Here is a 25,726-nt window from a genome sequence, read left to right on the forward strand (position 1 = left end):
CCCGCCTCGCCCCGAGCCCCCCGGGCCGCCCCGCCAGACATGCCCCGCCGTGGCGGCCCGGCTCGCCGAGGATCATGACTGCGGCGGCGAACTGGGTGGCGAACGGGGCCAGCCTGGAGGACTGTCACTCCAACCTCTTCTCGCTGGTGAGTGCCCGTGTGAGCGGGCGGGGGGCGCTGGGTGGGTGCCCGGGGGTGGCTCCGAGCCGGGTTTGCCGGCTGGGTGACGCTGCCGGGGGTTTATAGGCAGGGCCCGGGGCTGCTCCCGCGCTGGCCCCTCCCCCGGCCCGCTGCCCGTGTTTATTTTGCTCGGTAACTCGCGTGTCCCGCTCGCCGCCGGGGCTGCGGCGGGGCCGTCCCCGCTCCCCCGGGGCACACGGGGCACAGCGGCTCCTCCCCGGGCACCCCGAGCCCCGCGCGCTTTGTGCCGCCGAGCCGGGGGGGTTCCGTCTCCTCTCACAATGACAAACGCCATTTCAGCGGCGGCGAATGCTCATGGAGTGTGATCGCCTGTCGGACGCAGCTCTGGGCTCCGGTGACGGCGTGTCAGCTGTTGTTACAGCCTGCTCTGCTCTCTGCCTCTATCGCGCTCGGGGGCAAGAGGTTTTTAAAAAAAAAAAAATAAAAATTCCAAACCAACCAAACAAACCCGAACCTTTTAATTTTTTTTCTTCTCTGCGGAAAAGCAGTGGCTGACAGCGTAGTGTGTCGGGTTGTTTGCAGAGATGCTGCCTGCCCCGTCCCTCTGGGAGCCGACAACTTCCGACGTGGATTTAACGCTGCAGAAAATCGTGGTATCGGTTTTGAGACGGGCTGGCAATTAAAATTTAAAACGTAAATTTGTTTGCGCAAGGGCGCAGAGTCGTTTGGAAATGCGTTGCTTTAATTTTACCTGGCACACGCAGCAACATTATCCCTTCTGGCTGGGCAACAGCTGAGCGGTGTTGGATCATCGGGAGCCTTCTGGTGCTACAGGGATAATGTCGGAGGGGAGGAGGGACTTTCTTTGGTGCGCGGTGTGGCGGAGTTAAAACCTTGTGATGCAACTTTGGGGGCAGCACGTGTGAGAGGTTTGTGGTGGGTGCCCCCGCCCCGCATCAGAGCTCTGCCAGAATTCGAGGTGGGTGTGCGTGTGCTGTGCCTTTTCTGATAGGAAAGGAGGGACTGTTTTTAGCTCCCTTATACAAATTAAGAGGGGGGGGGGAAAAGAGGGGAAACTAATTAAAAACGCAGATGATCAAGCTCTTTGTTTTATGATTTTTAACTTTATGGAAGTATGTTATCGTGTCTGTGTTTTTAAAAAAAATCTATGCATGTTTGGCGTTTTTTTGCTCATTCCTTTTAAGAATCTGGGGCAAGAGCCGTAGCCACTTGTGCCGCTGGAAAACCCGGAGATTGCTGTGTGAGAATAGACACAATTCTTACTTTGGCTGGTTACTGACTGTTACGTTATGTAAGTTTGTCTCCGCGCCTCTGTTTGAGGGCGTTCTATAATATTTATAAATATGTAGCAGCGCCGGGCGTATCGAGACGCAGGAACGGCGATTTGGGGGATTGTTACTGTGATTTCCACTACGCTGCTCTTACCCAGCGAGGAAAATAAACCGGGAAGCACGGAGGGAACAATCGGGGGTGATTGTGGGAGTCCCCGGTGGTTAATGCAGCCCGGAGTGTGTGTTTGGAGAGGCAGAACTGGCTGCTGGAGTTGCAATCTGCGGATCTGTCACTGGGAAAAATAATTGTTGGCATGCCATTAGCATAAATTATAAAGTGAAGCTATTTCCTACTTACTGTGGTTCGCTTGCCTTTTTTTTTTTTCCCCCTCCCACCTGACTAGAGCGGGGAAATGTTCAATTTGGAATGGGTGTGTGATAGCACTGAAAGAAGTTTAACGAACTTCTTTTACAAGTGGCTTTAATAATAATGAGTTTAATGTGCAAGCCTTTAATCTCCCGTGTAATTTAGTGGGAGGTATCTCTACCTTAATGTGGTGCTGTGTATGAAACTCTGTTTTTATTGTGTTCTGGCTCTACTTGAAAAAAAAATGCAATAAAGCCTTTTTTTTTTTTAATATAGCATATATGAAAGCTATTGGGGAGGTTTATTTTGTATTTTGTTAGTATTTTTTAGGATTTATGCATCAGTAAAAGATATTGAGAACGGAAATACTGACTGGAAATATGTGGCCAACACATTGACCCTCTAACCTCAAATTGTCATATTCATCTCAAAATTTATGAAGTGTCAAAGCTACAGTAGTCTGGATTAGTAATTAGAGAAACTTTTGCTAATCATTTACTTTTCCAGTGTCACAGAACCAAATCTAAATCAGCTGTTGGTGGGAATCCATTCATTCTTTGGGAGCGAGGTAGATTACAAATAATTCTTCAACTGTGCTGTTTGAAGTTGATTTTTTATTATTATTTGTTTTGGGTGTGAATCACAAAGAAACGTTTGTGACTGGAGATTCACAGTTCTGAAATATTATAGTCCACTGTGATCCTGTTTGCTTACGGTTAAATAATATTTCCGTGGAAGGAGGAATTCCATCTCCCCACCCAGAGAGGGCAGAGCTCTGTGTGGGTTTGGGTTGGTTTAACAGTCTGTAATTTCTGTTTTTCTGTAGACACCTCAGGCAGGTCAGGTGCTGTTGCTTTTTCTGCATCTTTTAGCAGGAAATATCTTCTTTAGTAACTGAGTCTTTAATCAGTGACAGCCAGAAAGTGAAGATGTGCTCAGTGCTCTCAGCTCAAAGTCTGTCACCTGGGGGGAAGGTGCAGGTTTAAAGCTCCCTGGGAGTGTCCAGGTGCTGAGGGTGGGCTGGGGCTGGCAGGGCTGCCTTTCCTGGAGTGTCCCTCTGGAATCCCGGCCCTGCAGCCCTTCCCAGCACCACTGTGTGTTCTTCTCCACTGAAGTGGGAATCCAGCTCTGGAAAATGGGTTAATGTTGCTGTGCTCTGTCAGGCACAAGCCCTGCACAAAGAAATCCAGAGTCTTGCTCCAGATGTAAAGCATCTCCCTCTAAGGTTTGATATTTGTCATCAGAGGACACCTCAAATAATAACTTATTTAATCTCTGTATGCCACTGTAATAGGTTTGCTCTTTAAAAACACACTTTATTTGCTGTTTCTGGAAGAAATTATATTTATCCTCACTCTGTTTTTGCAGCAGTCAAAATGTCTGCTGCTCCTTCTGAAAAAGAATGTCTGTTTTGATAAACAGTATTTAACAACCCATTGTAAGGGCCAGTTTATTTAAATACTAATTAAGAGTTGTCTAATAACTATTTAGAGACAAAATGTTCTGAGGTAATACTGAGGCCCTGTATTAAAACTTCGACCCAGCTGGCAAACAGTCTTCCTGTGAATAATCCTTCATCATAAAAGGAGCCTTACTGAAATTAATTTGACTTTTCCTGTGACTAAGGGTTACTCATCTGATGTTGGGCTTGCAGGAAGATGTTTCCTCAAGTGTCTGGATTAGCTGCCATGGTGGATCCAAAGGCACAAGTCAGTCTCAGGAAATTGGGGTGAAGTTGTATAACACTTCATATACTGGAGCTGGGAAAGGTACAGCAAAGAGTGTCAGGAATAACCTAAAATTCAGAGTTTCTGTGCAGTGAAGGATCAGATACTGCAGAGTTTTCAGCCTGGAAAGAGGTGACTGTTCTTGGGAAGTGAGAGCAGTTTGGAGAGGACTTCATAGAAGATGCCCTGATCCTTGTTTGAAGGCATTCCTGCAGGAGCCAGAGGGGTCTGGGCAGCAGGAATTGTGTGTTTGTTCCCCATGGGGTTCAGAGTTACAAACTGGGAGGGCCGTGGCTGCTGTGGCTCTTTGTGGTTCACAACCAGCAGCAGAAGGTGTTTTCTTCTATCAGTGAGTTGTATTGGCATTCCCAGAACGAAACAAAAGGAGTTAAGGACACCTGAGGTGGCATTTGGATTATTCCCTTGAGGTTCTTAATGGCATCAGAAAGTGCCAGTTGTGGAGGCTGCCAGTGAGATCCTCCCTGGAGTTGCACAACTGTCAGTAAAGGACCTGGTAGTAAGTGTTGATTGCTCAATCCCCTCGTAGTAAATTAAATTAACCAGTAGTTGTTCTCGCTCCTTGTGTTGTCATAAATGCAGCACTCTGAGCAGTGGGCTGGGATTTTGGCATGCAGGATGTTCCAGCACTGCACAGTAAATATCTGTGCTTGTTTGGAATGTTATGTAGGTGTGAGTTTACATGTATAAATAATTAAGGAGTGGAATTAAGCTCTCGAGTTTTGCAGAAGTATTTGATCCTCTGGTTGCCTTTATCCTGAGTTTTATTAGGTAACAGGGTAGAAGTAGAGAAATGACATTAGAAAGCTTGTTCACTTCTTGGTAATAAAAGATTATTTTGGGTTTTAAATCACTTCAGAGGTAGGGTTGTATTATGTCACTGTTTGACAGTTTAATGGTAAGTGCCAGAGTGAGGGTTTGGAGAGAGCAGACTCAGATTTGCAAAGAGTCTGGGACAGAGTGACATTGAGGGAGAGGAACTGAGGAATCTCTTGGGTAACCAACCTTTTTGGAATGTTGCACAGGGAAAATGAGGGGTGCAGGAGAGACATTTGCTCTTCAGGACAAACCACTAAAAGATACTTGAGTGAAATATTCTTTTCTTGAAATCCTGAGTGTCTTCTGAATGCCCTGGGCTGGGAATCCTCTCCCAGAGAGTGCCCTGATTTTGGTTGTGAGTCTGAGATTGCTCTTGACAACATCAACCTGATAAAGAAAATACTCAAATATTGGGCTGATGTATTAAAAAAAAATAATCCTAGGTAACAACAGCTTAAGAATAAGAATTTCAACTTGCTGTAATACTAGCTAGAAATACATATTTTTTTTCAAATTTTCTATATTTTTAATGCAGAATTGACATCATAACCCCAGTCCTCAAACACTCCCCCAGATTCATTTGATCTTGAATTTTTGTGCCTTCCATTTCAGAGAGCACTTCCTCACGTGAAAGAGAGTAAAGAAGGAACTTCTGAATCCTGTCTGTAGACCTTTCTTCTATTATTTTCCTTCAGGACAATGCAATTCTTTTGAAAGAAATCTAAAGAAACCCAAGTTTTTGATCTTGAGGGAGAAAATCGTGGTGCATGTGAGATGTATGTGCTGACTGTGTTAACTTGGGTCATTAGCTGAAGATGGAATCTTTATGGGTTTTGTTTTCATTTTTTCACTGAGTTCTCAGAAGTGTTACACGGGGATGTGTGTGTGTGTGATTTTAAATACTGCAAAAAGTCAATGTTTTAGGGCACTTTGCAATAGGGGGGACTTTGTAACAGGGATCACCTGTGTTTGAAGCTCTGTTTGTGGGGGGAGGTGGTTTAATTGGTGTCTCCACTTTTCCTGATCACTGTGGAATTAAACCCCCGTGCCCCAGTGCAGTTTCGCAGCCCCATTTTCTCCGGGTTTGGGTGAAGCATCCCTGCTGGGATCAGGAACTGCAGGAATGCTGTGGCACCTTCCTGCATTCCTTCCTTGCCTTCCCGGCTGTTCCATCCCCTCTGGTTACTGTAAATCCTCCAGACCTGTTCCTGTCTGCCTTTCATTTTCCCTGGAGTGCTGCCTGTCTCCTGACTCCACTGAGCTCCGGGATGATCCCATTATAAATTTGTATCCTTTGTTTTTTCCTGGTTGTTCCTTTGTGGCTGTGCAAGGTTACATTGATACCCACAGACCTGCAGAAACCCTTTTCCAGACCTTGTCCCTGGGACCCTCCAGACAGCCCTGGGTGGGTGCTTGGGCTGTTCCCGCTGCTGTCAAGGCTGACAAGTGGAGTTTATATAAAACTTTGGAGTCTGTGTGTGCTCATTTACTGTTCTGTGGGTGAGTGGTGCACTCTTTGTGTAGAGTCTGGCACCGTGGCATTTGCATCTTGTTGGTGCCATAGTAACACAAATAATAAGCAAAAACTACTGCTCTGACTGCAAACATGCTTGTTTTATATTAACTTGCCAGTTTTCGAAGTGCCACAAGTGTTTTTCAGCAGAAGATCCCAAAGCAAATCCAGGCAATTTGCTTGCATGAAATATGTGTTTACATGGGGGCATCTTTGTTCCTCAGACCAAACCATGGCACCGTTTTCATGTTGAGCTCTAAGCAGTGCTTTAAAAATAGATCTGAGTGCCCTGACATCAACTGGTAGTTTTAAAGAGAGACCAGCTAATAAAAATATTCTGCTCATATCCTCAAAATACGGCTAAAACCCGGTGTTAGGATCCCTGTGCACACAGGGATAAGGGGCTGGATCCTGGGAATGACAGCCTGTGTAGTTCCCTGCTGTGGCTCAGCTCGTTCCTGAGCTGGGCATTACTGTGATCTCAGCTCTGCAAAGTGATAATGAAGGCTGAGCATAAACCACTTCAATACCAGAGAGGAAGTTCAGCTTTTCGGGGGGTTTAGCATCTCACAGAGTAAGGGGCTGCCTGACTCACAGACGTGGAAGATTTGAGCTTGTGCTGTGAATTTTGATTAATTTTGATAAATTCTGGCTCTGGCTTCCTCCCTTCATCTGCAGAAAACCACATTATTTCTCATTGGGTCATGTGTGGCTTAATTGAGGAGCACAATTGCAGTAGTGCCCATGGAAGGGTGGCTTGAGCTTTTAGTGCCATCCCTGCTTTTGTTTCTGTGAGACAGGGAATTTTATTGTGTGGTGCTGTTGGATGAGGTGCCCCCGGGCAACGTTTACGTTCATGTGACCGACACAGATGAGCTCAAACATACACAAAGACCTCGTCCCTGTATTAAGGAATGTATTTAATCAGCTTAAGAAAACGAAGAAAAATGGACAGGCTGCTAAAATTAATTTTTAATAGAAGGTATGGCACATAAATTTCTGTATCCCTCCTCGTTAGGCCCTCACTCTGCTTTCTTTAATCAGCCAGTGGTGCAGTGCCATGCACTATTCTTGTTTATGAAAATTATAATTACAGAGGAAAAGGTGTGGGGGTTTCTCCCCTCTTCCGTTTTTCTCCCTCCCCCTCCACTCTCCTTCCGTGCCTTGGTGACCTCAGAAGGGTTCATAAACTCACATTTAAGCCTGGCTTGTAGAACTGACCTTGTGAGAAGCTTTTCCCTTCCTCACTCCCAACCCTGCTCTGTCCCCCTCATTCCTCTCTCCCCACCACGTTTTGGCAGTGGCCTGGATTGAAGGAAGATCAAAGTGGCTTTGTAACCACAATCCCTGTCTTAGAGAAGGAAATTTAAAGCTTGTTCAGTAAAACTTTATTCCATTCATCTTTTAGCTTTAAAGGAGCTGTGCTGTGGTCAGGGCCTTGTGGTTGCCTGTTCTTACGGCTCCATCTTTGCCCATAAAATACAATATTTCATGAGAACAAGGGATTGAAAGCAAAATTTAGAGGAAAAATGTTCTGTACCTACTGACCAGGCACTGGCAAACTCACAGGTTTTGATGCTGATGCATTCAGAGCTGACAGCTATGAGACAGAAGTTTCAAAATGTGTTGGTTTTCTGCAGTATAAAACCATGACCTGGGTTTTTTTTATAGTACTAGGAAGTACTCAGATCTGGTCTGATGTATCTGCACTCGGTGTCAGACTTTTATGAGTCTCACTTCACGTATGTCCACGATGTTACTGAATTTGTAGGTGGTTCTGATGAGCTACAAAATTAATTCCTGGAACATCTCAGAATGACCATGTCAAGTATTTCTATAAAAAAATAATTTCTTTGCTGAGAGAAAAGGTTAATTGGTTAAATTACTTGACTCTGAACGAGCCGCTTTCATTTTTAGCCCAGTATATTTCTGGTTATTTAATTTTCCATGTGTACTTTAATAAAACTTGGACTGGAGCTCTCGGTGAATTTCCATAATTCCCTCCTGGCAGGAGCTGCCGGATTCTTGTCTTTGCAGGACTGACAGTGAGAGAGAGCTGGCAAAATGAATCTGCATGACCAGTCATGCAGGGGGTTTATTTACTACTGCCTGTGTTCGAGGAGATTCTCACACGAGGCTTCTCCAGGTGGTGCATTTTCCAGGGCTGGTTTCCAGGCAGGATGCCCAACAACAACCTGAGCTCTGGGGGCTGTCAGTGCTGAGGAGCCAGGGCTGGGGGATGTGTTCCTGTGCTGTCCCTCCCTGTCCCGGAGCAGGGATTGAGGTCGGACAGGGATGGACCCTGGGGCCCAGGAATGTCCTGAGCTGCAGTGCTGCAGCTTTTGTGGGAGGGCAGAAAGGGAACTGTGTTCTTAAACTCTCTGTGCCAAAGTTTACTCTGCTCGGGTTGTTACTTCCTCCAGCACACCCTCCCCCCCCCCGGTTTTTTTTCCCCATATGTCAGATTACTTGGTTTGGGAAACATCTGATAGTCCATTGTATGACTCTGATGTTTGACATTTCCTTCCTCCTTCAGTTAAAAAAAACTATAAAAGAAAGTTAAAGTTGGGGGAAGAGAGACTAGTCCTTCATTTAGTTGCAGATCTGCTTTTGCTGTTTTGTTTTGTTGTTTTTTTTTTCATGTGTTGGGCTACTTTCCTGTAAGAGGGGATTTTTTTTAATTTGGAAAACAGGCAGTTCTTAATTCTGGTTCTGCCTTTCTGAAGGGGACTTGCAGACCTAATCACTCACCCTCAGGGGGGGAGGGATTCTTTGGGTAGCAAGTTGCATGTTTATTGGCTTTCTTTGTGTGCTGCTCAAGTGTGCAGTGGTGGTTTCCATTTTATCTGGTCTCAACCGTCTACTCAGAAGTTAAAATATGATTGATCCCCTTCTGTAAAGCAACTGGCTGCAGTGATATGGAACTCGGTGTAAAGCTGTGTCTGTGACCTGCCCTGCAGGCTGGGTCACCCCCCAAACCCGGGTTTTGGTGATAGGGAAAGAATTTATTCAGTTCCTTCTGTCTTTTGTCTTGCGGGCACTGTAGGGTTCCATACAGCCCACAGTGGTGTATGGTTGGTTCTCACGTGGGGAAACCTCATTCCACTGGGAATCACTGAGGCTGGAAAAGAGCTCCCACATCATCCAAGTCCATTTTTTTCCCATAAAAACCCCCAAACCAAATCAGCATCCCCCCCAGTGTCTCGTTGGTAAATGCTGTTGGATTTACAGGGCGGGGGGGTGTTCTCCAAGGACATGGGCAGGTCCTGTGTGGCAGCATCCTCTGAAACCCAGACTGCTGCCTGTTTTGTTGGGCAGATTGGTTTTCCCTTTTCCCTTTGGTTTTCCCTTTTCCCTTCCCCACTCCTGATGATGAGATTCCAGCACAACAACTTCCCAGGTTGTGCCTGTTGGTGCAGAAGCACAGACACGTGTGGCAGTGCCTGTGGGTCTCAGTGCCAGCTGACCTGGGATGCTGCTGCTGCCACCTTTGCTTCCTTGTATTTGTGCCTTGAATATTTTGGATTTGAAAGTATCTTTACAACTGGTGGCTGAGTCGGAGCCCTTTGGCTTCCAGCCACGCTTATCTCAGTGTCCTTTCACACCTCTGAGCTTGGTTACAGCCTGGGCAGGGAGGGGAGCTGAGCCAGGCACCAGTTTGGAGCCGGGTTCTGAACTGGCTGAACCAGTTAAGGCCCTGCTGACCAGAGCCTTCACTGGAGGTGAAAGATGTTCATGGAACTTAAAGGTCTTCTCTCAAAAAATTCCCTTTTCTGTTCTTTGTTGTTGTTGTTGTTTTTGTATGGTTTTTCTTCAGAGTTTCTGGGCTTGGTCCTGACTTGCTGCTCTGTTGCTGACTGAGGATGGCAGGGCTGAGGGGCACCGACTGCTCTGTGTGTGCTGAGAAGATTTCAGAGATAGCAGTGTGGTACCTGGCTAAATGGCAGGGCACAGGAACAGCTCTGTGGGATCAGAAGTGCCCCAGTGTCCTGTCCCAGTGCTTGTTTGGCCCGTTGGATTCAGGGAAACCCTGTGTTGGTGCCTGTCAGTCGAACAGCTGCCACGTGGTCACCGAGAAACCCGTGTTGTGTTTTTGGGAAGCCACTTGGAGCTTTGCTCCAGCCACTCAGAGCAATGCTGCAGTTTTTCTGGGATGAGAACAGGTCCAAAAAATTCCCTTCAAAAGCTATCTCTGCCTGGAGAAAGACACAGGAGTAGGTCAAGGACGTAGCTCTGCTCTTCCCTTGAATAATCTCCCAGGCTCTCTGTGTTGAGTTGAGAGGTTTCTTGAACCAGGGAGATGTTTAATAGACAATTTCTAAACCATACTTAAGTTTTTATCCTGACACAAAAATTTCAGCCACCTCCTTGTGGTCTGAGTCTGCATTCTCTTGATTTAATTTGGTATCTGGAAGGCAACCAGCAGCTGTTCTCTAGAGACCCTCATAGTTTCCCTCCTGTAGACAGAACAGTCTTAATCCTGGAATGATTTTTACTGTAGGGAATATATACCTTTTGACCACTTGTGCAATTCTTTTGTTTCCTCTGCTTTTTGATGTGGCAAAAGGAGCTGCAGTTGGTGATGAAGGTGCAGAGCTACACGTGAGTCGTGGTGACCCAACAATTTCTGTGTCACCTCCTGTTTCTTTGACATGAATTTCTACCATTTTGGGTTTGTTTTGCCAACCTGTTTTTGCAGTGGGCTCAGGAAGATCCTTTTTCTCATTCACTGTGTCAGTGTGTGCTCATTTTCCTTCTGCTGTGTTTGATTGTAGTCATCTCCTTTAGTATTTAACCTTGAAATTCTGGGAGGATTTGGATCCGTATCAGCAATTTGGGCCTTTTTACCAGATTACTCTTCCTTTTATGCTTGCCACTCAGAATGTCTTTGTTGGGAGCTTCTGCAGCTGCCAGAGCTGCTGAAATATGAGCATTACTATTGGAGCCCTTTTATATTTTCCACTGGGAAAGATGGTGCTTAGTTGCCACCTCCAATTCCTTTTGAGATGGGTCTGACTTTTGTTTCTTTGAAAGAAGCTGTTAATCTTCCTGGCTGCCTCCTCTCCCACATAGGCAGGATCACCCTGGAAGAGGAAAAAATACCTCATTTCTGCCAGTCCTGTTTACTTGTTAGGCATAACAGCTCATGCTATTAGTTTGTGGCTGTTCATAATTATTTTAGAAGCGTCTTGGTTCCCTGGTGCTGTGACACAATGTGTCAGATGTCCCCAGGTACAGGAGTCCATCAGGAGGATATCTGATAATAGGATTTTGGTTGGGGCTGAATCCTTCACTGAGACTTGGCCAAGATAAAAGGTGACACACAAATGCCCTGACACTGTTGCTTGTCACAAACAGCTCTGGAGCAGGAGCATTTGGATAATCTGTTCCAGGGGGCATGAGGGAAGGAGGCAGTGTGGAGTGGAGGGATTTATCCAGCAGGGAGCTGTTTGTGGTACACATGGTGTGCTCAGCTTCTTGCTGGTTTGAAGAGCAGATGAATAACAAACAAACAAACAAAAAGGTAATTTTTGTCATCCTTCATTTTTAAAAGCTTGTTAGTGGCTGCCCCTTCATCCTTTTTTTCCAGCCACTTGACTGTGTGCTTATGCAGGGAAAGGATTAAAGTCAAACATGTCATTCTGCTGTGGATCGGTGGCATACTGAGAGGAATGAGCTCCCCTCAGCTGATGGCTCTGTTTTCTCACATCACACTCGATTTCTCAGGCCAGATTTCTGAGAAGCCACTGGATTTTGAGATGACAGTGCAGCCTGGGGGGATGCACTGCCCCAGCTCTGAAGCTCTGAGCAGGGCACAGGGTTTCTGTTGGCCATGTGAGGCCAATTTTAGAACTCGGGGTTTTTTAGTGTGCTGGTTTTGCTATCCTCGAATTCAGAGCATGGGCAGCTTTGAAGGACTTTATGCAGTTGCTGCAATACTCGTCCTCCAGTAGCTTGGCCTCCCAGAAATGCCCTTTGCAAGCTGAGCCCTGGCCTGTCCAGAGCATGTAAGGCCTGTCCACTGCTGTGTGGTCCCTCCCTCCTCGAGGGGCAGAAGAGAAAAACCCTAAAGGAACACAAACTATTCTCTCCTTTTTTTAAAAATGGATTAAGAGGAGGATGTTATTATGTAGTACAGTAAATGACCCCGTTTCAGGAGACTGCACAGGGTTGTTGTGGGGTTTTGAAGCCCAGAGTGTTCCTGACCTGGCAGTAAAAGAGAAGCAATAGCTGTGTACAGGTGCTGCAGTTGTGGTGTCCCAACAGGAACCTCTCTTGGGGTGTAAAACAACACCCAGAGCTGTGAAGAACACTAATTTCTTAGTGAAGCAATCACCTCTGTTGTTTCAATTCACTTGGCAGGGCTGGGGCAGATGTTCCTGAGCGCTTCTCTCCCTGTGAGAGGGGAGGGGTGTTTGCCTCCCCCACGAGCACACGTTGTTCCAGGGTGTTTTTCAGTCCCCCTGCCTGTGTCCTTTTGTCCTTCCTTCCCAGTGCAGTGGATGAACCTGGCATACATTTTATCTGGGATTGAAATGGCTGGAGTGTGTGCAGTGATATTTCGTGGCTGTGTGAGGATGGTGGAGGGAAATGAGACGCTGCAACCAAAACAGATGGTGCTAATCTTGAGTCTGTCTGCAGGATCTTACAGCATTTAATTAAAATGGTGCTGTAATTCCCATGACACCTTTAACTACAGTTTAAATTCTTGGACTATGAACTAAGGGCTTTCTTATGCAGATTTTCACTCATGTGAGTAGTCCTCTGGATGAGTCTCTGGTGGCTTCAGAATAGCTACTTACTTGAGTGGAGCCCTCAAGATGAGACTCTAATAAAACTGGCAAACATATATATGGCATTTACATGGTTTATGTTCCAATTTGAAGCATTAATTGTAGATTGAGGATACTTAGGAACTGGTCTCTTACATAGAAGCAAACAAAATTCTAGGTTAGAGAAAATGTTTAGAGTGTGCCTAACTTCTGAGGCTGGTAAAATAAATGTTTTAAGGTACCCTGGGCAGCTCAGCACCTCCCTGCTGGTTAGAAGGGCACGTGATGAAAACTTCTGTATTCCCTTTGCTTAAGTGAAACTCGTTTGTGGAAGTTCCCTGACTTAAAGGATGAGGTGTGGTTTGGTTTTTTACATTACTTGCTTCTTAAGACAATTAGAGAAAGTTCTGTTGGAAGTGCTGTGCAGACCTCAAACTGCCCAAGCACCTTTTGCTCAGGTCGTTTTTATGCCTGGTTTTTGTTTTGTTTTATTTCAGGCAGGAGAAGTGAGGAAAAACAAAATAACCTGAATGTTGCCATATTGAGAGTCTTTGAGAAAGTCAGTATTGGTGCTGAGGGCCTTGTGATGGATATATATCTAGTTTTTCTGCTTATAATATGCTCTTCTGTAGATCTCCACCTCCTTTTCAAGTATATCCTTCCTGTTTTGGAAGTACTGGGGTAATGATTTTCTACACTCTGGGGCCTGACTCTGCTTTAGCTTTTCTCATCTTCCAGGAAAAATAACACAATTACATAGTTTTGGCTGTTGATTTTTAATGTAGAGAAGTACCAAATAATACAGAAATAACTCTGCTTTACCCTTGGTGTGTCTAAATACAAGAAACTCTCAGACTTTTGGTGCTCTACCTCTTTCTGGTTTGGCTGTGTCTGTGTTATTGTATAATCTCTCCAAGGGAGCTTTGTGTGTTCAAATGGGTGGAATTACTCAAGTGATCCAGAGAAGTTAATTTAGAATTGGCCTGTCCATTTCCCCTCCAACACACAGGCCAAGAAGCATTTGGTGGTGATGAGAAATAAAAGAGGAGGTGGAAGATGGGTTTTGTTTGTGTTCCATCTGCAGGGACTGCAGAGGAGGAAAACAGTCACAGTGGCTACACAGCACTAATTATATCTTCAGGGTTGCTGGGAACACGCCAGAGCCAAGTTGTTACTGGGGAATTGTGATTTTTAGCAGCCCAAACTCTGCCAACCTGAATGTGGAGCACGATGAGATCAGCAAGACCCTCCCTGCCTGCCTATTATTCTGATTTAAGCCTGAAGGGAGGGGGAAAGGATGAGAGCTTAGGTTTCATCTCTCCTGGGAACTCGCAGTCCTGCAGCCCTCAGCTGCTGCAGGTAGATGTGGAGGTGTCTCTGTTCAGGGCAGCAGATGGGTGGTTGTGAAAGGAAGTGCAGAATTTCTCTGTCTCTCTGCTGGTTTTTGTGTGTGCAGGGGGGTCAGAGGTTTGAACACTCAGCTCATCTCTTTTGTTTCACTGTGCCCAGTGTGAGGAGGGTCACTGAGGGGGAAGGAACCCCCAGTTTGTGCCCCTTCCCGAGGGGGTTTGTGATGTTCTCTCCGTGGCCCTGTTTCTGAATGAAGACATTACATGGCACTGTTTTCATTAATGCCGCTTTCTCAGGGATGTTTTGGGTGGGTTTGGATGCCTGTGTGGAATTTGGGGTTTGAACACATTCTTCCACCCTGACAGCTGCTTTTTTGGATACATCAGTAACAGATCTTTTGGTGTCTTGGGAATTGTTCTGTAAGAAGTTGGATGTGAGTGAAGGGTTTGGATATTACTGTTAGGGATCAGATTTCTCTGTTTCCTTACACACTTGGCCCAGTGCACTCAGAACTGGCGTCTCACAAACACTTTATTCCGTGTCCAACTGCAGTGAGATGAATTTAGAAAAAAAACTCCCATTTAAAAAAAAAGCCCCTCTTATCTGAGAAGTTGAACCCTTCACAGCACAGCCCTCCAAGACACACGTTCCCTTGTAAACCAAAGCAAAAATCTCATTTAATGCATGATTTGCTAACGGTGTTGGTTAATAGTAAGCATTTGTAAGTTCCTTTTTTTTTTTTTGTCAGGCTTTTTAGTGTTAAGAACATCGTAGCAACTGTAATAAGCCAAGACTGTGCATATGGGAAGGGATGCGAGGAACACAGATTACATCACCTGGCAAGAGTTCTGCTTTGTTCTGCATTCATCTCTGACCAGTTGTGAGCTAAACAGCATGTTCACAGCTTTGTCCTTGGGTTGGCAATCTTGGGGTTTGCCTCAGTGAGTATTTCAGGCTGCTTTAAAACCAGTCCTTACTACTGGGAGCAGCTCTGCCTTCCCTGACCTGCTTTGCTGTCCTCACACTTACTGGTAAAGCATCTCGGTGGCTGTTGGATGAATCAGGTGTGGAGACTGATCTGAGTAGGGGAAAAAGTCGTTTAATGCAGCACTTCTGCTTTTGAGTCAGCTGGGCTCCGGATGAATCTGTGCAGCAGCGGCCCCGGGGCAGGAGGAGCAGCTGAGGGAGGCAGGGAGGGCAGCTCTGCCCTGGCACCAGCGTGTGCTGGGGTGGTTGAAGGTGTTCACTGACAGTCTGTGTGCAGGGGAATGCTGGGGTTTATCTGATTGGAGCTGTCCCTGGCAGGGAATCCCACTGCAGTGTCTGCTCAGGGATTCCGTGGCTGCAGGGTGAGCCCTCGGGTGCTGAGCACACAAGTGTTTGACTTTCTCTTTGTTTCTCATCTTTAAGTCGGTGAACTGATTCCATTCACCCACTGCCCACTGAGGGCTGGACAGGGTGGATGGGATGAGGAGGAGCTGCAGTGTTTGCCCAGCCTGTGCTCGGTGCTGGTGAAGCCCAAGTGGAACCACGTTGAGCTCTTCAGAACAGTCCCCAGAACCAGGGGACGTTGGCAGTCCTGTCTTACAGACCCTGCTGCAGATGGAGGCCTCTTCAAACTGGGCATGTTTGTTTGTTTAAAGAAATTACTTCCAATAAAACTCCATGTGGATGAGGGTATTCTCCCTGTAGTGTGTTAAATGCTTTCCCCAGAACAGCTCTAGAGATGTAGAAGGTGTTTAAGTGCTCCGGGTGCAGTCAGTCCTCTCTTTGGATTCCTTCTGCACCAAGTCTCCTCCTGAATTCAGCTTTATTAACGTGGGAACGCAATCTAGCAGTTCTGAGGGGTTAGTATTGATGTTTATCTATTAAAAATTGAAACAGAAGCAGACATATCCAAATACAGTGCTGAACTGCATCCCTGCAAGTTTGGGAAGCCACGTGTGAGATCTCATTTTATGCTGCTGCAGAGTCCAAACCCCCAGGACTCCTCTCGTCCTGTTCTCAGGAGTCACTTGCCATGTGGGTGGGCACTGGTGAATGAGGTTGGCTCTAGTCCTTCCTCACAGTCCATGGAATCAGACACTCCAGAAGCTGGTTAGGGCAGGACTAACTTGGATGCAGCTCTGCTGATTTCTCTGTGCTTCTCTTGCCCCTGTTTCCTCCCTCTCCAACGGGCTGTTGGGGTGACAGCTCCGAGCTGCTGGAAGCTGCAGGAGCTGCTGGGAACAGCTGAGCTCTGGTTTCTGCTGTGTGGATCAAGTTGTTGGGCGACATCCTTTGTTCAGTTGGTTTTTTTTGGTTTGGGTTTTTGTCATCTTCCTGTTCCATATTCTTGGTGACACTTACCATGTGTTCCCAGTTGGTTATGACGTGAACATTCAACGTATTTTTTTCCCAGGTTGCCTGTGCTGGTACCAATTTTTGGTGTTTCTTGGTGGTTGTTGTGTTCATTACAGTGTTTGACAAACTCTGCACCTTCCTTTTCCAAGCTGTAGCTGAGACACACGTAGAACAGATGTAGATGTTTTGGAGGAGCACGTGTAAGTGCTTTCTCTTACAAGACTGTGTTATGTGTGAGGCATTCCAGCTCCACACAGCATCCTACTGGGGAAAAAGAATTTATCCTTCCCTTTTGCCTCTTCCTCCTGTGCTCCCGTGCCCTCTGTGTGCCAGGAACGTGGCACGTGGCTGTGCATCTTGCCCAGTCGGATCTGTCTGTCCTGATTTTCTATTCCATAGTTCCCCAACCCTTTGGATGGCTGAGCATTCCTGTGTGAGTGCAGGAGCAGCAGTGCTGGCTGTGGGAAGCCTCCAGCAGGGATAATCCAGGACTGGCTGTGATTCCACTCCTGGTGGGGTCCTGGCAGGATACAGGATGGTTGTGCAGCTGAAGGTGCCTGGTGGTTTAGGGGCCTGCAAACAATCAACCCAATTTCCCTGCTCTTCAGTGTCCTCCAGAGTTTTCCCCTTCCCAGTGGAGGCCGGTTACTGTGTTCCTGTGGGCCTGGTGAGGCCCCTGGGGAGCAAAATAGGCCCTGTGGGTTATCAGTGTTTGGGGAAATAGTCCTTGAGGCACAGTCACAGGAACCAGATCCCTGCCCTGCCAGGCCTATCCATGGGATGAGGTGGGACTGTTTCAGAGGATGCATTTATAAGTTCAGAGAAATACAAGTATGTTTTTTCTTGTGCTGTTGCTCTGATGAATGTCATCTTCAGCTCCTCCAGTTAAGCAGCCAGCTCTTGAGCAAGTACCAGCCTACTGCCAGTTACTGGGGGGGAGAAAAGTACATTTTAGAGTTCAAACTTGTAAAAAAACTGAGTTTGTGGACTGGAAAAGGGAAATCCTTCTGTGTGTGCCATGGGGATTGGGTTCTAGAGGAGGGGTTAAATGTCCTTTGTGCAGATGATGAGTATGGGAGGAGTAAATGCTCTACAAGTCTTTGGTTTTCTTTAGGAGTAAAAATCCAATCCCACAGCTGGTGTTCCCTTCTCCCTGGCAATATCTCCTCCTGTCAGAGGTGTGGATGCTGCAGTGGGGTTTGTGCAGCTCTGACCAGCTGATGCTTCCTGCAGGGCCACTCCAGAGCCCGGCTCCCGAGCAGCCAGGGGAAGGTGTGAACGCTGGAAATGAGGCAGTGCAGGGAATAACAGCACTGGGAATGTGGAAAACATGGCTTAGAGAGCAGAATAGGAGCCCAGTGTGAGCACAGTGTGCACACACCACTTATTGTGAGAGCAGCTCCAGCCAGACTGCTCTGGGGCATTCCCAGCGTGTCCTGGGCAGCAGAGGGGGGAGAGAAAGGAGGAGGCAGCACCAGTCACGGGGCAGACTGGGAGGGGAGGACAGTCACAGATCCGTGGAATATCCTGAGCTGCAAGGGAACCACAAGGATCATCCAGTCCAGCTCCTGGCCCTGCCCAGACACCCCAACAATCCCCCCCTGTCCCTGAGCTCTGCAGCCCTGGGGCCGTGACCAAACCCCGGGGAGCCTGTTCAGTGCCCAGAGCAAACCCTTCCCGGCTGTCTGGGTTCCAGATCTGTTCCATCCCAACGGGAAAGGGGTTCAGTCCAGGAGTCACTTGTTTGCTCTGCTTGTGGCTTTCAAGGGGCCGGTTTTTGGGCTGACACTGAGCTCCCACCACCGGGGGAGGACACGTGGGGAACGAGCCTTGTTCTGCTCCCTGTTTGTTTGGTTGTTCCCTTTCCAATTTGTAACGTTACAGTAAGATAACAAAATGAATGAATCTGCTGGAAACGAGTCAAGTTGTGGTGAAAAACCTAAATGCAGCCAGGTTTCTTCTGTACTGTCTCTAGGGTTTTTTTCCTTGAAGGGGAATAAAGGAAAATATGGTGTAGAAGGAATTAAGAGAACAACAACAATAATAATAATAATAGAAGAGCTGACTTAAGAGAAATTAGATTAATTAAATTTAAATAAAAATAATTTTCATTTATAATAATATAAAATAATATATAATATCATATATAATTAATTATAAATAATATATCTCTATATATTTAACATATTAATATATAATTATGTGAACACATTAGTTCTATAATAATTAAATGTGTTATGCACAATACAAATATATTTTATTAATAATTAATAAGTCTAATATAAGTAATGATCCATTATTAATGATCAATATAATTAATTAGTAATTGCTTCTATTAACATATTATTACTACGATAATAGAATTAATTATATTAACATATTACTACAATAATAGAATTAATTATATTAACATTATTATTACAATAATAGAATTATATTAACATATTATTACAATAATAGAATTAATTATATTAATATGTTATTACTATATAATGCGATATACTATTAATATATTATATAAGTGCATTAATATTTTATATTAATTATATATTAATATTATATATTAGTATTAACATATTAGTATATTATATATCACGTGTAATACATATGATGTAGTATAATTAATATAATGATTATATATAGTATGCTAATAATGATAGAATATAAATATAAATATATTTATAAATATATTTATAAATATAAAACACATAATAGTCTAGAATATATATAATAAATTAAAATAAATTAAAATTAATAAGAATTAACCAGCGAAAACAGAGCAAATAATAAAAAAATTTTGTAATAAAGCAATTTTTTTCTCCTTTTCCCCCCCCAGGCTGAACTGACGGGCATCAAATGGCGTAGGTACAACTTTGAAGGGCACGGGGACTGTGGCCCCATCATCTCAGCCCCGGCCCAGGATGATCCCATCCTGCTCAGCTTCATCCGCTGCCTCCAGGCCAACCTGCTGTGCGTGTGGCGCCGGGACGTCAAACCCGACTGCAAGGAGCTCTGGATATTCTGGTGGGGGGACGAGCCCAACCTGGTGGACGTCATCCATCGAGAGCTGCACAGTAAGTCACCTTTGCCTCGCTCCTCAACTTGGTTTTGGTTTTTTTCCAGTCGGAAGAGAGTTTGTTGTTAAGGCTTTAACTTGTGGTTTTGCCGCAGTCTGTGGTTTAAGAGCTCTAGGGGGGAAAAATGGTGTAAGTTTGACTTTGCTGCTGCGAGTGATGTGCAGAGAAAACGCAAAAAGCTGAACTGCCAGGAGGGCACAGCCTTGAGGTGCACCAGGGCAGGTTCAGGTTGGGCATTGGGAAGTTCTTCCCAGGGAGAGGGATCGGACACTGGAATGGGCTGCCCAGGATGGGGTGGAGTCCCCGTCCCTGGGGGTGTTTAGGGACAGGCTGGACGTGGCATCAGTGCCATGGGCTGGGTGACATGGGGGTGTTTAGGGACACACTGGATGTGGCATCAGTGCCATGGGCTGGGTGACATGGGGGTGTTTAGGGACACACTGGATGTGGCATGAGTGCCATGGGCTGGGTGACACGGTGGGGTTGGGTCACAGGTTGGACTCGATGATCTCAGAGGGCTTTTCCAGCCTGGTTGATCCTGGAACTCTGTGACCTGTAGTCAACATCATGGCTTAGATTTTTGTGAGACCTCAGGTGCACTGTAAAAATAGAATAAATCCTAGTTCCAAGGGTAAGAATGATGATAATAACCCCCCAACTCTGGCATAAGGTAAGAGTTGATGGAATAAACCACCCATAGAGAGAGTCAGGTGAACTCCAGTGCACCCCAGGTAAATCTGCAAGGTCAGAACTGCCCACCTTGGTCGTGTTGCAGGATTTGAGTGTAAACTGGGGCAAATTACAACAAGTGAGAGTATTACAAGGCAGGAAGGGGCAGGCAGGTCAAAGTGATAAATTTATGTGATTAAAAGCTTTATGCAGCTGGGATTGTCCTCAGTGCCTCCAGAATTTGTAACCTTAAAATGATCACAACTTTATCTGTTGTGATCCTTTTTGGATTGACTATGTCCAGTGTATATTAATTTATTTTCAGCGTTGTATTGTTGCTGTGACAAAACCTAGTTTGTCTGAAAATGTTTGGCTGAAAACATACAAGGGGTTTTATTAAGCTGTATGAGTTTTACCTCTCTTTTCACCTCATGTCTTGGATGAAACAACTGAAGTTCACCAATTTGGGACTAATAATAGGAATAAAAAGTAAAACCAAATTAATTATATGGATCAGGTCCTGGTTTCTTGCAATAAATTTTGACCCTGGTGGCCTTTAGGCCTTCTGGTGACTTGGTGATAAAATTTGTCTCAAGTACATGGAATATTGTATTTGTCAGGTGTGCTCTGGTTGTCCCTTGTCTCCCCACCTCCACCCTGCACTGTTTGCTCCTGGGTTGTCATATATTATTTTTTTCACTCATGACTTTGTTCTGAGCACTGTTGCAAACTCCAGCCTGTGAGTGGGACTGTTTCTTTGGCAGCAGAGCCTGTGAAATCACAGACAGGAGCCCTGAGTGTCTCTGGGTGTGTTCCAGGCAGGTAGCTCTGGATCATGTATAATTGAGGAGATGGCTCTCAAGTGCTGCACTGAACCATTCCAATGGCATTAATTTTTTATCAGGCACCTGTTTGGAATGAAGGAATGGGTAATATTTCTACTTACCCCGCAAAGCTTCAATAATATATGCCTTTCTCTTTGTGAAATGTAGTTAATTTAATATTTCAAATGCAGTATATGGGACTTAAGTGTCATTTTATTTGAGGGGAGTTGCAGGCAGTGGCTTCTGTTTCTGTTGTAAATTGATGTAGCTTGTTTAGATCTGACATCTTGGTTACAACAACATAATCCTTCTTCCAGTGGCAGTGGTATGGAAAAGCATTTAAATGTATGGAGAGCCTGAGTGCAGAGTGGGGCAGAGCACAGCAAGCAGGGAACGGGGTCACTGTGGCACGTTTTTTGCCCAGTCCAGAATTTCAGAGAATCACGGAATTAAGGTTGGAAAAATATCATTGAGTCCAACCTGTGACTGATCCCTGAGTGCCACGTCCAGTCCTTCCTTGGACACCTCCAGGAATGGGGACTCCCCCAGCTCCCTGGGCAGCCCCTCCTGGTGTTTAAGAGCCCCTTCTGTGAGGAAATTCCTCCCGATGTCCAACCTGAGCCTCCCCTGGCACAGCTTGAGGCCGTTCCCTCTCCTCCTGTCCCTTGTTCCCTGGGAGCAGAGCCCGACCCCCCCCTGGCTCCCCCCTCCTGTCAGGGGGTTGCAGAGCCAGAAGGTCCCCCCTGAGCCTCCTTTTCTCCAGGATGAGCCCCCCCAGCTCCCTCAGCCCCTCCTGCTGCTCCAGCCCCTTCCCAGCTCCGTTCCCTTCCCTGCACACGCTCCAGCCCCTCAGTGTCCTTGTGATGGACCCAGAACTGCACACGGGGCTGGGGGTGCTGGAGCCTTCAGTGCAGTGACTTTTAAGTGGAATTAAATCTGAAATGTGGCTGCCAGAGCTCTGTTTTCTAACGTGCCAACAGCAGCAGTGATAAAAGCAGTGGGAGCAGAGTTTGTGACAGCACTGCAGCCACAGGGGCTGGGGAGGGGCTGTCCCTCTACAGCAGCACTGAGGGACCCTATTCCAGTGCCCTCTCCCATTAAAAATGCCTGGAAAACAAAGATTCTCCAGGGGGATGTGAGGAGACACAAAGCTGAGTTTGGAGATGGCAAAAGGAGGACCTTGTGTGACTCATTCAGGGGGATGAAGTCGGTGGTGACTGAAGGGAGGGGAAATCTGCTCCTGCTCTCAGGCCCTGCAAGAATTTGGGAAGTCATCTCCTTTTCTACTCCTTTCCACTGCAGGTTTTGGAATTCTCTTGTAATGTGTGTAAATCATACTTGTTCTGTATTAAAAGCACATTGAAAGGCTTGTAGTGACTTATCAGATAATAGCTCCAAGTGATGTAAATTGTGTAAGTGCTACACGTTTTACTGCTGATAGTGCTGTCGTGCTCTTCTCAGTGCATTTTTAGAGTTCAAACATCAGTATTGACAACATATTGAACATCAAATTCTGCCAGAACAAGGCATTTATGTCCATTGATTCCCTGGACAAAGGACACTGTGTTCACTGCTTCATGCAGCAGCAAGGCAGAAGGAATAAGGTTATTTTGCTTTTATTGGATAAACAGACCAGATAGTTGGAATTAGTTTCCTGGAAATATATAAAGGACTTTTCCATCTAAACAGAAAACAAGGAGGTTACTGAAGCAATTTCTGTGCCTGTCAGCGGGGCTGTGGTGACGTGGGATAACCTGGGATTTTGGGATAACCTGGTCAGGGAATGAGCTGCTTTGGCTTCAGCCGTTGTTCCTCGGGCTGGGCTGTCACTGGGACTCAGTTCCATGGCCAGAGCTTTGTTGTGGTGTTGGACTCACTTGTTTAGGAGCACAAGCCCCAGGAATCTGCTGCTGCAAATCCAAGTGGAAGAGCAGAGTCTGTCCAAAACATGAAGAGCTTCTGAGATGTCTCAACTTTAGGGAATAACAGCTGTTTGTAAGATCATGAACTCTCACCAAGAAGGAAGTTTTGGATTTCTCTTTTCCTGCCTAGGACTTGTGCTTGGAAAGGGAAATTTTCATGAGGGTAAGAAAAATTCAGTGATAAATTTAAATAATTTGACTTTAAATGTTTTATGTTTTAGTCATTCAAGTCTAAATTATAATAATTGATTTTTTTTTTTTTTTGCATAACAGAGTCACTCAAATAATATTGTATGATATCTAGTGCTTTCAGTAAACACATGAAGAGTCCAAACTGAGACTATTCTTTCAGAAGCACTTTAAAAAGTTTTTTAATAATAACTCTCTGAATTGCTTTATCTTTACAACATTCAAGATTTGGTAAACAACAATCTGCCTTTAATAAAAGAATTTCAAATAGTCACGGGGAAAACAACTTAGTGGTTATAAACAGGAGGTACAAGGAGCAGTTGTTTATGTAGTAGCTTTCCAAAACTGTGTGGATAATTAAATGCTGTCACGGGAGATGAAATAAAAACAATGATTTGCAGAGCAGTTGTGGATCAGTTAAAGAGCTGGAGCAGCCAGGCAGCTGTGAACTGCAGAGGTGTCTCCTGCACACACTCCTACATTTGTTCCTTTGCAGTCTTGGTCTGGTTTTTATTGTGATGGGGTTTAAAATTTGAAGAGAGATTGGAGGTCTTTTTTTCTGTCCCAGGAGTGAAAAAAGCTGAGTGGGCACTGAGTGGGAGAAAGAATGGAGTGATTTTATGAGCTTGAAAAAGTTGGGAGTGTCTTAGTTTGTGGCAGTTTTGTTTTCCCCAGGGGAGATGCTGTTCCCTGGTCCTGCTGCCTGGAGAGAAGTGGTGTTACAGCAACGGGACCTTTGCCCATAAACTTCTTTTCTTTGGTGAATCCCAGAGAAGAAATGGGAGGAGGGGAGGTTGTGTCTCGCTGTTGTTTGACAGGAAGGTTGTAGGTGGGCAAGCTGCAGAGCTCTCATTTGCATTTGGTGACCAAAATCTGTCTGGAGCAGCACAGAGAATTCCTACTCAACTCTTGGGTTCTCCTTCTCCCACCCCTGCCCTGTGTTTTCCATGTGGATTAGGGACAGGGGAGATCTGTTCCTTGCTTGCCTTTGCAAAGAGTTCTCTCCTCTGGCACTTTAAACCATTCCAGCAGTTGGACTCTGATCCTCGTGGGTCCCTTCCAGCTCGGAATATTCTGGGATTCTTTTCCTGGTGGTTTTGTCTATAAACTTGTCATCTGCACATTGGGTATGGGGGTACATCCAGCTTTGTCTGCTGCATCTATGGTACAGAATGTTGGAATTCTGGGGAATAATGCAGGGATTATGTTGGGCACCACTGCTGAGAGGGGAGTTTCAGTGGCTCTGGAAAGCTGTCAGGGTGTGAGACAGGATCTTGAAAATGATAAGATTCCAGGTGGTTGATAATTCCTTAAATAAAACTGCAGCCTTCTATCAACTTAGTAGCCTGTTTGTTTGAAATCACTGATTCTGGAAAGTATTTGGGATTTCCATCTGGAAATCCACTTGGATTTGCAGCATCTGCACTTGATCCATTAATTGCTGGAGCTGCTTCCCCCCGAAAAAGATATTAATGCACTTCCTGCTGTACTGCCTGTAGAACATGAGGATTTTGATGGAAACCCTTCTGAAGAACAGATTGTCTTGAATCAATTAGGGAAACCTTTTCCTGAAAGGTTACTGTCCATGATCCTCACAGCTTGGCGAGTTTAAAAACGCTGTTGGAATTTGAGCTGGGACAGGAAAGACGTGGAGCTTCGGCTCGTTCCTGTTTATGAATTCTTGGCATATCAGGCTGCCCCAGTCAATCCCCATGTGCTGATAAAAGGGAAGAGGGGAAAAATGTTGGCTGTGGGAAGGATCTACGTTACCCCACGTGCCTGGGGCTCATTTCTGCTGTTGTTTCTCTACCTGAAAATCACCGACGGGTGAATTTTCACCTCCCAGGAAACCAGAACATCCCAGCTCTGTTTTCAAGGATGTTTCCTGAGGGGAATAACTTGCCCCAAACCTCAATTTAGGGATTTTTGTTACCACTAGAAATGGTTCTGGATGCTCACTTAATAACTGCTGGATTTCAAAGTTTAATTTATCAGTCAAGCCACCTAAATTAAGTAAATGGTTAACCTGTAAATGTTCACTAGTTGGTGTTTTTCAGTATTTATTAGGGATGAAAAGAAAAATAGTGGAAAACTTGATAGTTTCTGCTAATGTAAAGGATAATAAAGGAGTGAAAAATCTACTTTCTATTTCAATTTAAGAGTCTATTTAAGGTTCTTTCAAGGTACTGTTTTATTTCTGCAGCTGTGAGGGGCTGGGAGCTCTGTCAGGAGTCACAGAGGATGTTCTAAGCTGCTTTGTAGTGAGATATGTTAATTATTGAATGAGAAGACGTTCCTGTCTGTTGAAACATGTTTTTAAGTGTGTGAAGCAATGCATGAAATGAAGAATAAGCCCCCTTTCCTGTCAAATGAATAGGACAGAACTCCATAAACCCCATAACCATTGTGGTGCCCGGTGTCACAGAGAACGGGAGCAGCCAATGTATGGAAAAGCAGTTTAGGCACAAGGAATCAAAGGAATCTCCCAGGAGCCGAAATGCAAGTATTTTTGAAGGCTTTCAGTTGGAAAAGCAGCTCTGAATATCAAGCAGCTGAGCACCACTTATTAATAATTTGAAGTGAAATCTGAAAATGGTTAATTGCCGGTTCTCCAGCGCGGAGTGGAATTAACAAGTAGGTTCAGATGACACGAGACTTTATTGGAATATTAAGTTACTGAAAAAGTCTTGTTTCTGGCTTGAT

At 45.4% G+C, this 25,726-nt stretch overlaps 1 protein-coding gene across 1 annotated transcript in view; it reads left to right on the top strand.

Moving 5' to 3' along the window:
- Window positions 1-59: 59 nt before the first annotated feature.
- Window positions 60-25,726, top strand: part of MED13L (mediator complex subunit 13 like) — a 174,648-nt gene continuing 148,981 nt past the window's right edge. The window contains exons 1-2 of the mRNA XM_027661474.1: window positions 60-146; window positions 19,179-19,416. Of these exons, the coding sequence (XP_027517275.1) occupies window positions 75-146; window positions 19,179-19,416 (310 nt within the window). The 5' untranslated portion in view covers window positions 60-74. The remainder of the gene's footprint in view (window positions 147-19,178; window positions 19,417-25,726) is intronic.

Source organism: Corapipo altera, unplaced genomic scaffold, assembly GCF_003945725.1.
Source record: "Corapipo altera isolate COAL_440 unplaced genomic scaffold, ASM394572v1 150, whole genome shotgun sequence".
In the NCBI taxonomy this organism is placed as follows: domain Eukaryota; kingdom Metazoa; phylum Chordata; class Aves; order Passeriformes; family Pipridae; genus Corapipo; species Corapipo altera.